The sequence below is a fragment of the Volvox carteri genome (assembly GCF_000143455.1).
Source record: "Volvox carteri f. nagariensis unplaced genomic scaffold VOLCAscaffold_29, whole genome shotgun sequence".
NCBI classification, from domain to species: Eukaryota; Viridiplantae; Chlorophyta; class Chlorophyceae; order Chlamydomonadales; family Volvocaceae; genus Volvox; species Volvox carteri.
The window spans coordinates 188,938-200,107 of NW_003307572.1; the positions used below are offsets into that span (position 1 = coordinate 188,938).

The 11,170-nt window shown below is 54.2% G+C and overlaps 3 protein-coding genes across 3 annotated transcripts; 2 read left to right on the forward strand and 1 right to left on the reverse strand.

Annotated features, from left to right (window-relative positions):
* Positions 1-597: 597 nt before the first annotated feature.
* VOLCADRAFT_105462 (uncharacterized protein) lies at positions 598-3,202 on the forward strand. Its single transcript, XM_002952281.1, has 6 exons — positions 598-714; positions 817-860; positions 1,260-1,380; positions 1,686-1,740; positions 2,096-2,226; positions 2,827-3,202. Exons 1-6 carry the CDS (start codon positions 634-636, stop codon positions 2,983-2,985), a joined length of 591 nt encoding a protein of 196 aa, XP_002952327.1. The 5' UTR covers positions 598-633; the 3' UTR covers positions 2,986-3,202.
* A 199-nt stretch (positions 3,203-3,401) lies between these two features.
* On the reverse strand, positions 3,402-4,153 carry petF (Apoferredoxin, chloroplast precursor). The gene is made up of 2 exons (XM_002952357.1): positions 3,912-4,153; positions 3,402-3,731 (listed from the first exon to the last, which is right to left on the reverse strand). The coding sequence occupies exons 1-2, from the start codon at positions 4,092-4,094 to the stop codon at positions 3,528-3,530; spliced, it is 387 nt and encodes a 128-aa protein (XP_002952403.1). The 5' UTR covers positions 4,095-4,153; the 3' UTR covers positions 3,402-3,527.
* Positions 4,154-6,907: 2,754 nt separating this feature from the next.
* On the forward strand, positions 6,908-11,104 carry VOLCADRAFT_118079 (uncharacterized protein; the record flags this gene model as incomplete). The annotated part of the gene is made up of 7 exons (XM_002952282.1): positions 6,908-6,969; positions 7,287-7,337; positions 8,062-8,185; positions 8,631-8,830; positions 9,679-9,762; positions 9,993-10,094; positions 10,397-11,104. Coding segments are annotated over 7 exons (1,329 nt in total), but the record flags the coding sequence as incomplete, so codon positions are not given.
* Between the last annotated feature and the right edge of the window lie 66 nt (positions 11,105-11,170).

Here is an 11,170-nt window from a genome sequence, read left to right on the forward strand (position 1 = left end):
AGTAGGACCTGGGGCCAGGCGCGATCTGTTGTGATGCTAGTGACTTGGGTACGTCCTCTGGTAGTCGATCCGAATTCAACAGGGTTGGGGGGTAACAGGCCTTGCACCGCCCTGGTCGAGGCTTGCGGTCGGCCATCGTACGCGCATGCAGCGCGCATAACAGGATCCTGGAAGGTTAATATTCAGGCGTTTTAAAGCCAACATTCAACTTTTCTTACAAGGAGCTCTAGCTGGCAACTCCTTAATTACTATTGTTTGGCCAGGACCTTGAGCTGATGAGAGCACCTGAGAGAGAATCGCATCGAATGTATAATATGAAGCTTATGGTGAAAAATAGGGACCGACATCGTGCAATGAAAGCCAGCGAGGGAGACAGACCGCCGGTAAACTTCAGAAGAAAGAACTGCGCCACCAGATAACTACACCGTTCCTTGCTTTATGGGACTGTATTACTACAAGGGATTATAGCCCTACGTCGTTCAGGTAAGCGTGGTTAGAGGCTCCGACGAAAGTACGGCGCCTTCCGTTGGCTTTGGAAACACAATTGCAATTTCATGCAATGATCAGACACCAATTCATTGCAATTATCGTAATCTCACTGTGAGCATTTAAGTGCACATTTCATTATTGAAAATGTCCATAGCTATGAAGGCTGGTTCCTTGCGCGCAACGCGTGCATGCGTTGCTCGTGGCCGTCGCAGCTTAATTTGCAAGGCATGTTCATGGATGCAACTGCTGTGAAGGGCAAATTTTCAGTTCTATTCCACTGGATGACTGCAATTGCTATATATTGGTATCGGGGCCTCCTTTGCGCAGGCTGAGGCTGAGCCCACGCCAAGCACGTCAAAGACTCCTGACTGGTGAGCGATGCCATCTAACACGAACAGAGCAGATCATTGCTCTTGCTCACTACGGCCACACATCCATCAATGCACCATCAGAGCTTTATTTACCTGTCTTTGCTCCCTGAGGTTTCAACGAAAACATGTTTTAACTAATTAAACATCATGAACTGCTTCTACTGATATCATTATTACCATAAAGGACTACTTAAGTTTTCGGGTAAGGCCACCCTGTGACTTTGAAGGACCACGCTACCTTCCGGCACAGACTTCTTACCAGCCCCTCCTCATCAGAAGTAGCGTCGCGACCTGTTTAGTCAGCAATTCCATTGCCTTCAGATACCTCAGCCTCAGCCAGCTGTCCTTCAACCCCCTCTCTCTACGCTCTCTTCCCCCACCCTCTTACACCGCCTCAAGGCTGCCCGAGCAAGCTGGCCCCGTCCTCAAGTTCCTGGAGTCCACAGACTTTAAGCTGGAGGACGTGGACGCGTACAGGACATATCTCAAGCCGTACGTGGACTCCGAGTTCTTCAAGAAGGTACGCTATTAGCAGCACTGCCATGGTAACGTGGATGCGCCTGGGCACCCACGAATCCACGTCTCATGCGAATACGGTGCGCTTGCTTGGGCTGCCCAGTGGAGAATTACGTGGATTTACACAAACCACATTACCTCGTCGCAGTACTAGTGTTTCAGGACGTGCGCAATCAGTTTTCACCACTATGTACACACGTCACAAGTTCTGCACGCCGGTGTATCTTATGCTCCCGTTTCTCGTGCTATGGGTCCGAATATTACTTAGGCCGTACATGATTACCCACCGACTCCACTGATCCGTCACAGAGCACCGGCTGGAACGAGCTGCCGGAGACCATCAACGGCCGGGCGGCCATGATAGGTTGGTGATGATGCAAGGAGTGGGTTTAGCTTGTTGGTTGACTGGGGCCAGGACGGTGTCGGGTTATGATGTGGGGGGAACTACTAGAAGCTGTTGTTGAGGTGGTGTCCCTGTACCGTCACCGCTTCAAAATAGAGGGGCAACCAGAGGAATCGGCGAATGGGTTGGAAAAGCCACGCGCAGGGGATGTGCTGTTGCCAAGCTGTCTCAGCTGCTAGCAGCTTCCTGTAGTCTATCCTGCCTGCTAAGGCGGCACCCGCCCTACCTCCTTTGCTGGCTTGGGAAAACGCAGCGCGTCGGGCTGATTTCGTGCGACGCGAACGGTATGTTCGGTACCCTCTTTGCCCTTGCGCAGGCTTTGTGGCGGCTGCAGGTGCGGAGATCCTGGGCTCCGGCTCCATCCTGTCGCAGCTCAGCAAAGCCCCCCAGCCGGTGCTGCTGGTGCTGACGTTGATTGTAGCCGCCTCCACCATTCCCATTTACAAGGTGGGTGTAAGGTTGGACCTTGGCGAGGATGTCTGTGAAAACGGGACATGGAATGAGACCAGGGTGCCCGGCATGGACACCGTTGCTCAACCGACACACGAGGTCACAAGGGCCTCAATCCGCTGGTGGTGTGGATGAGGTTGGCCGGGATTATAGTCTTTCTTTGCGTGCTCGAGGGAGGGTGGGGGGGGGAAGGAGACGGCGACAAAGCGGTAAGCAGGAATGATGGGTTATAGTTTTGTGGAATGGGCTAAGTACCCGCTGCAGTAGGGGGGTTCGCCACTGGGAAAAGGTTTCGCCTCTGGGTAAACCCCATTGTCAAGGACTGCACGTGGGTGACGGCGACCGGATCATGGGACCGCCGTGAGCCGCAATCCAGCACTAGATGCCTATGGTAGTCGCTGAACCTCTTTTAGCTATCAACGAAACTACCATTCAACAAACTTGCGTTTGGAGAATGCTGCAGCGCCTGTGTTTTCTGTACAATTTAGCCGGCTACCCACTCAATCGTCACAAAACTTTCCCGGATGCCCTATTTGTGTTCATGGCATACTAAGTTATCGCGTTTGTGTGTGTAATTTCGCGTGGATTGTCCTACAGGGTACCCAAGGAGATTATTTGTCGGCACTGAAGGACACGTATAGTTTACCAGAGGGTGTTTTCACAGAAAGAAATGAGAAGTTGCATGGGCGTTTGGCAATGCTGGGTTTGACAACGTTGCTGCTGTTGGAGATGATCATTGGCCGCGCTTTGTTGTAAACGACAGATTCCCCGAAACTCAGTTACCCTCTTTGGATGCTAGTCTGCACTGATGTTTCTCGTACCTTTTAGCCCTTGGGCCTTTGGCTCGTAGTTTTCGACCCGTAGTAATACAGGGATGGGGTCACGCACCTCCAACCATGTATCACATACCCCAATTAAGAAGCAGTCATAGCAATAAGGAACCTGTGTAAAGATATGGAAATTGTAACTGGACACAAAATTGTAACCAAGTGTGTTAAATTAACCTCATCTTGTGGCGCCTTATAATTTGTACAAGGAATTTCCTAGTGACGGAATAAAAAATGGTAAATTTGTATGGTACATAAAAAATTTCTGGTATGTTACTTCGCGTGTATGCTCACTGATGTAATTGAATTCTTCAGGAGGCGAAATATTGCGGGAGGCGAAGCATTCTTGGAGGCTGAAATGTTACAAAAAATTGAATGTCACATTTGCCATTTTCCACAAAGCACACCTTGTGGATACGTCAGACCGCTAATCCCAACCCATATCCCAAAGTTCCAATCATCGACAAGAGCTCAGTACAGGCCCTCCTCCTGGTTCGTCAGGATAACGAGGTCCGAAGTTGCGTAGGCAACGCAGGTCAGAACGTAGCCAGCCTCCATCTGCTTGTCATCCAGGAAGCTCTGGTCGCTCTGGTCCACGGTGCCGGACACAACCTTGCCGGCGCAGCTGGAGCAGGCACCAGCGCGGCACGAGTATGGCAGGTCCAGGCCAGCCTCCTGCGAAGGGGACATGAGCAAACGGATAACGCAAGTTAAGACATGATCACAATCCAAAAGGTATGCATATCAGCCTATCCATCCATATTCGCCAAATTTGCACTTTTATGAATCATGAGTCTAATTTTTCATCTGTCTCTGCTCGCGCAGATGGCAACGAGTCACCAGACTTATTCTGACCTCGGCAGCGTCCAGCAGGTAAACGTCATCCTTAACCTCGACGACCTTGTCGCCAGTTGGGGTCTTGAAGGTGACCGAGAAAGCATTGACGCTCACAGTGCGGGCCGAAGGACGCGCGGCGCGGACAGCCGGGCGCGAGCCAGCCACACGGGCGGCGAAAGAGGAGCGCATGGTCATGGCCATCTTAGAATCTGTATCCTAAACGTGACACTGCAATGAATGTGTTATCACAGCTAGTGTACCTATCACAGAGATAAGGCGTGCTTATAACGACCCTCATCCCAAAGGGACCTACGATGATCCGACCCTCCCTGGTGAAGCCGCCGTACTGTCCCCTTTTTGCTCTCAGCCACTAGTATAGTCCTTCACTCCTTTCATCAATTAGTTTCAATGAGTGTTACCGGAGCTTTCTAGTATTTACAGTTGGGAAGATAAATGATGGAGCTTCTGTTCTTGTTACTGAGGAGCTAATGTCCTGCTCGTCATCCAAAAAACCGAAGCTGTTAGTTCCCATAACATAGAATTTATGATCCACGTATTGTTGATACGCATATAGGTTGCTCTTTTACTTTCATTTCAGTGACCGAGCTGGTCATGACTTCTTTTGTAGCTTATATGGGTATGTCTCCTGCACTGCGATCCCTCTATGTCAATAAAAAGGAGGTTGCATGTAGTGGGTGAGAGCCAAGCTGATTATGTCGAGACCATCGGTGCAAGGACGGAGGCGTACGCTCACCGAGCGTCGTGGAGTAAACGAGCCCTTTTTGAACGCCATGCCCTCAACCAAAGCCCGAACCGAGTATTCTCATCTTAAAGAGGGATGGCTATGGTATCACAGTCCAGCCCAGGAATAGAGCTCTCGGATATGCGGCCCATCGTGCGGACCTCTTCACGTATGCGCCGAGGATTCTCTGATCAGGAGTTTCCTCCGGATCCTTATAGCGAAGTATTCCGCTCCGCATGCAATGGCCAGAAATTGTGACCATTGGCCAAGTTGCTGACCTGCATGCCGCAGGCATGGCCTGCACGTCAGCTGCTTGGCTATACACTGCACGATAAAATTTCCTACCCCCCCTTTATAGACGGGAGAACAAGCGGAATTACAAGGAAAGCATTAGACACCCGCGACTTGCGCAAGGACGTCAGCGCAACTCGCTCCCTATGGCTTGCACCAGTGGTGATAAGGCTTGTACCAAAAGGGCTTACTTTGGTTGCTCGCTTTGGAATCTGCGTTACCCCAGATCTCACCTTGGCGCCGAGTCACACACACACACACACTCTCTCTATCAGCTCCTTATTGTTCTATTGCTGTACCCCGGAAGGCAGCTAGGCACGTTGCTGTCGCGTATTCTCCAATCACAGAGTGAAGAAAATGGTGCTCAGGTGGGATAGAATATGGTAGTAACGGCAGCGGAGAGGCGAACATAGTCGTATGTCCGTGCCCTCAAGGTTCACGCTCTGCGGTCGGTCCTCTGTGTTCAGAGATGGATTTTGTATTGCGTGTTATTTTCCTACAGAGCCAGTACGGTACGACAAGTAGAGCCCTCGACAAGTTTTATCTTAAAACCCCCATTGGCAGCGCCCCCGTCTTTCTTCCTTCCAATATGCCAGCCCATTCTTCCTAGTAAGCTCCTGTGCCACCACCCTGGCAGCTAGTATGTCTACATCCTTATCGGCGAACTTGCAGCGATATTGTACGCTCAAGCCGATACAGTGGCGCCTTGCTCGGCCTTAATGACCTGTGGCTACGCTGACCTATATGGCCGTTACTACATATAAGACGCAAGTAGCCGTTACAACCTTATCCATCGTGCGCAGTAACGGCCATATAGGCTATGCATATGCAGCAAAGCAGCTGCACACACTATTCATCTTGACATCGTGAACCGCAAATTGAGACGGCTTGTCGGAACGTGGACTACATGGCTGCCGTGCACGACTGCTTGAAGGACGCAAGGGCGCTTGGAGCTGTTATTGCTCAGCCGACGCCGACTGGATGACCCATTAACCTTATTATAATGAAAGGGGGGGGAAAAGGATGGCCCACAACTAGGTTGGTAGACCTAGATAAGGCACAGGTCTCGGGAAAAGGATGTCCGCGCACCAGGCTAATTCATAGTTGTCTCCTGCATGTGTTTCAATCCGCTCCGACACGTATTGAGCCACAGGTGTATAATCCAGCAGCCTATTCTAAACGCTTCTTAGATAATGCTTAACTCTTGCTTACCCGAATGGTTACGGGAACGAGCCGTTTTCGGTTACCGTTAGCCATCGCAAAACATGGCGCAATGTTAAATACTCAGTCAAATTTGAGATGATCCTGGCTTACCGCTTTGCAGCTGGACCTCTCGGCACGTGATTTGCAATGCAAGAGAGCAAGACCCACCGTATTGGCACCCCAGGACTTGAAAGGGGGAGGCTTCACCTCCGGCAAAGGATTGCCACATATAATGTTTATTTTAGCAACTGTTTATATTATCACGATGCGTAGAGGTTAAACCTTACCTAAGAGACTTGCTCTGGACTGCAGTTATGCCGGCGACGCCTCTGCATAGTCTCCGGCACTTTGTTTTTAGGTCGCAAGTCATAAGCTTGTACCGTCAGTATATCCGTGCAACGCGAAGCCTTGGAACGGGACCTCATCGGGGTGAGCTCTTGCACTTGTCGGCAAACGATGAGTTATAGCCGTGCGTCATCTATGAATGGATGACACAGGATGGCTGTATAGTCAAAGCGGACCAGAATGGGCAGCGTCTCCGTTGGAGCAAACGGTCGCGAACGGCGGCCGGTTCACGTCAGTTGACATCCACGAACGTGCTCTTATCGATGCCAATCGTTATTTGTGCCAGTGTTTTGTGCACCATCCTCCCTATCTTTATTGCCCAATTACCTATAAGTCGATCCCCCAGCTGTCACCCGACCGCTTTGCACCTTGCATTCCCACCTGCCGCTGCCTAGCTTCATCTTTCACGCTGCGCTCCCTAAACCATCCACAGCTGAACTCATAAACGAGGTTCGAGCCAGTTTTGAAGCCCAAAAGCATGTCACCGACCTGCAGGTAATTGGTCCTCGGTTAGGGACAGAGCTCCAGACTCACAGCAGGAGCAAGCCGGACGGCATATGTATGCTGACCTTCTCTTCAAGTGGTCCTCCGCCTTGCTGCCGTCATACTCGCCATACTAGCTACAGTCCAGCTACAGGGCCCTGCCCTCATCGTTTACACTTAGTAGCCACATGCTTCGCTGCTTATTGCTGGTTTTCTACCCGACCTCGCCTCCCACCCCCTTCGCTTCCTCCCTACAGGCATATTATTCTTTGTATTTTTGCACTTTCCCTCTTCCCTTAATTCGTCGCCCGTTCCTGTTTCCCGTTCAGGCCATTAAGTTCCATTTGAGTGAAGGCAGGAAGCGTCTGGAGCAGCTGCAGGTCTGTATGTTTGTTTGTATGTGCAGTGGCACAACCCACAACCATAGGGATGTAAGGCACCGGCACGCATTATTTTATACTGAACCATATGCCACTACACGGCACTTATTCTTTTTGCTCTGTCTCTCATAAGTCATAAATCGGAACCCACCATGCCGTGCTGTGCCTCGCGCTGCCGTGCTGTAAGTTACCGTGCTGTGTTGTGCTGTGCTGTGCTGTGCACTTCCCTCATTAGGATATGCTCGGTCTGCAGCGATAGCGGAACTCGGTGTCCCTGGACAGCTACACTCCGGCTCAGAGCAGGAACCGGCTCAGAGCAGCAGAACCAAGTACCGGGGAGGAGGGTGAGGGTGCTCCGAAACCTGTTAAGAGGACGCAGCAGAGGAGCGTGTGGACGAGTGAATGCGGAGTGTGAAGCGGAGTGAGGACCCCGCTGACCCAGGAAGGCCAGCTAGCCCCCGCTAGCCCGGAGCCAAACCTCCAAAAAGCACCTACGAGCGGCGCGCAAACCCCGGGGTTGCAAGTGTCAGCGTGTGCGCAAGGGCGCGAACGTATGTGCGCTTCCGAGAGTTCCGGGAGGTTGGGCTGACCCACGGGTCACTGCGCTGTGTTCTCCGTTAAAAAGAGGTTTCTCAAACCTTGAGGTACTGTTGGTGCGGTTAGTTCGTGCTGCTGACATAGCGTTCAGCACCCTTCTCCTCCTCCACCTCCACCTTACTTGCAGTCAATCAAACAACCAGCAAATCAGTCAGGCAGCCAGTCGACCCGTCAGTCAGCCAGTCAGATGGTCCTAGATGCGTTTCAGCAGCGCAAGGCGGTGGTGCTGGCGGGACTGCAGGCGGACTGCGGTGAGTGAGTGACGGAGCGTGTGTCTCCGTCTGTCTGTCTGTCTGTCTGTCCATTTGTACGTATGTCTTATAGATACTTGTCCGGCGTTGGCCTTCACTAACACATCGCGTGTCTCCAGCCATCCTGGCGCCATACCTCCTCCTCCTCCTCTTCTTCCCGCTCCTCTTCCTCCATCTTCCCTGACACTCCACACGCAATGGAAAGCTCGAGGTAGTTTGATGTGTGGTGGGAGTGGTGTGCTCCGCGTCGGACGTGCACTGACGCTCTACCTCACCTCTCTGCCGGGGACAGGCTCCCGGGCTTTGCCTTCTTCGCCGCTGCCTGCGACGTCACTGGTGGCGTCACCATCCCCTCGCGGTTCAGATTCCCAAGCCAACCCACGTCCCGCGTTATCTTCCTGCTTGTGCCGCCCGCCCGCCTGCCCGCACGCCCGCACGATTGCAGGTGACAAGTCCCGCAAGGGCAGTGTGGATGCGCCTGTGGCGGTCCTGGTGTCCCGCATCAACTCCCACCCCGCCGTTTACACGACCAGCAGCTGCTCCGGGCGGATCACCGTGTTCGGGGAGCCCACGTCGGAGACCCGGGCGGGGGGCAAGAAGGGCGGGGAGTGGGTGTATGCCAGCCATGATCCCGCAGACGCGCAGGTAGGGCTGTGTGCGTGTGTCTGTGTGTGGGGGGGATGAGGGGAGAGGTGGGGAGGGGAGGGGAGGGGTTTTGTTAACTGAGGAAGTTAATACCGGGAGGGTGGCCGTTGAGGGATCTCTTCTGCGGATGGAGCGGTACCTCCGCCTGGCGTTCCCCCGCTTGACGGCGGCCGCAGCCGCTGCCCTGACAGTGGTTGCTCCGACGGTTGCACTTGCCGGGGATTTTGCTGCTCTGTTATCGCGAGGCTGTTTGGCCGTTGTGGCCCTTTGCCCTGGTGTTAGTTGGTTGGTTAGTTGGTTGGGTAGTTACACCGACATTATGTTGATGTTGTTACAGGGTGGTTAAGCTTCACCAGTGGCCTCCTTCCCGAGGCAGTTCCCTGCTCTCCCCTGCTAGAGGGGCACCCTAATCCATTCACCCCATCCGACTTCAGAGTGTACTTTTTGAGTTTGGCAACTCACCACCAGCATCCAATCAAATCTTGCGGATCAACGGCGCGTCAACTTAGTTCCTGGTCAGCTCGCAGGTTGATTTTATCACGTCCTACACCGTCCACAAGATGGGGGGCCACCTCCCATTTCACCACCTCTCAAACACCCCGAGAGGTCGGCAGGCGGATTTGAACCCGGACGCGCCGGGAGCAGAAGTCAGGCCTTAACCTCTGCCAGCCAGTTATGTTGTACCGAGAGGAGACATCGCCTTTCTTGAAGCTTGAGTTGTGTCTCTACAAACTGAGGATATGAGGTCGCGACATGAGGAAGTGCTGAAGGTGTCACACCATCAGTGATATGTTGTGCGTTTATGTGTGTTCGCTCGTGTGTATGTGTGTGAATTCGCATGCTTGCAGGACGTGATATCAGCGATTCACGCCCGCTGCGTGTCAGGCGCCCGACTGGTGCTCCGGTTCGAGCCCTTCATCCTGGCCTTGGAGGTGGGTAGGCGCCTGGGAGGTGGCAGGCCGTGGGTTTTAGGGTGAGGGGAAAATTGTTTGTTTGGGGTTTTACCTTCGTTTTGCTGTGCTCTCGTTCCCTCCCGCCTATGCGCCAGGTGTGCTTCCGCGGGGAACCGTGTGTGTCTATGCGTGTGTGTGTGTGTGTGTATGCGTGTGTTTTCCTCACCTGATGTCCCCCTTCTCCCATCTCTAACTCCCATGCACCGCAGGCCAGCAGCGCGGCAATGGGTCAGCAGGTCTTAGCGGCCGCCCGCGCCGCTGGCTTCAGGGAAAGCGGACTGACCCTTGGGTCAGGGGGGAGGCGGGTCATGGTGAGCCAGGGCGGGGGGAAAGGGCTGGCTGCGGACTGGCTGGGTGTATGCGGTGTAAGAACGGAACATCGCGCGCTCGTATTCCATGTATTCTGTTGTCTTGTATCCGTGCCCCGCAAAAGTCTGTGTCAGCGAGAATTGGGCCGCGTGTTTTTTCCTCGTTGTTGCTGACGGGGTGTCACGATGACTTCAGTTCTGTTACGATGATGCCGTGTAGGGAATGACCTCAATGTTCTCAATGGTCTCAAGGCGCACAGATCATCAGGCCCCCAGCGCTGCCCCCGTCTCGTCCCGTACGCCAGGTGGGAGTGCGGTGCTCTCTGCGGCTGGAGGTACCCGTCGCCGACGCGGGTGCCGTACTCGTGCCGGACACCTACTTAACGTACCTGGTGGGCCTTGCGAACGACAAGTTCCAACAGAATCTGGATCGCATTCGTCGATTTGAACAGGAGCTGTTCCTGGCTTTAGGGAACCCGGCGGCTGCGGCAGCTGACGGCGGCGACGCTGAGGCCGGTACGGTACGGCAGTCAGTGGCGCAGGCGGCGCTCCGACAGCCGCCAACCGCATCTGCGGACCCGGGGACCATGACGGCGGCGCCGAGCGCCGTAACGAACAGCGACGCGGGAGCCATGACGGTGGCGGCGGCGCCAGCACGGCGGCGGCGTGGCAACGCTCCTGCCGGCGCCGGCGGCACCATCCCGGACGCTGCATTGAAAGCCTTGAAGAGGCGCCAGGCCCAAGTTCTGGGTCGCATCCGAGCCCTGGAACTCCGCCTTCAGGTAAAGAGCTGGGGGCGTCAAGAGCCAGAACCCGGACCCGGCAGCAGCAGCAGCAGCAGTGGGGTCGCGGGTACACAAGGTACTAACAACCGCCGCGTCGCCACCGCTGGCGCTGGCTCTGCGGGTGCCATGGAGCTTTCCCTGGAGTCGCCCGGTGCCCCCGGTTCTACGTGTCTGAGTCTGGGAGGGGCTCTGCGGTGGCGTCCGGTGGCTTCCGTGTCCCCTGGGCAGGTGGGTGGGTAGGTGGGTGGGTGGGTGGGTGGGTGGGTGGGCCTATCTACAGTCCCCATGTCACAT

Coding starts and splice junctions, on each gene's coding strand:
- VOLCADRAFT_105462 (XM_002952281.1), top strand. CDS start 634: ATGTCCATAGCTATGAAGGCTGGTTCCTTGCGCGCAACGCGTGCATGC. Junction 1,381..1,685: donor ACTCCGAGTTCTTCAAGAAG/GTACGCTATTAG, acceptor GATCCGTCACAG/AGCACCGGCTGGAACGAGCT. Junction 2,227..2,826: donor CCACCATTCCCATTTACAAG/GTGGGTGTAAGG, acceptor ATTGTCCTACAG/GGTACCCAAGGAGATTATTT.
- petF (XM_002952357.1), bottom strand. CDS start 4,094: ATGGCCATGACCATGCGCTCCTCTTTCGCCGCCCGTGTGGCTGGCTCG. Junction 3,732..3,911: donor ACCTGCTGGACGCTGCCGAG/GTCAGAATAAGT, acceptor TCCCCTTCGCAG/GAGGCTGGCCTGGACCTGCC.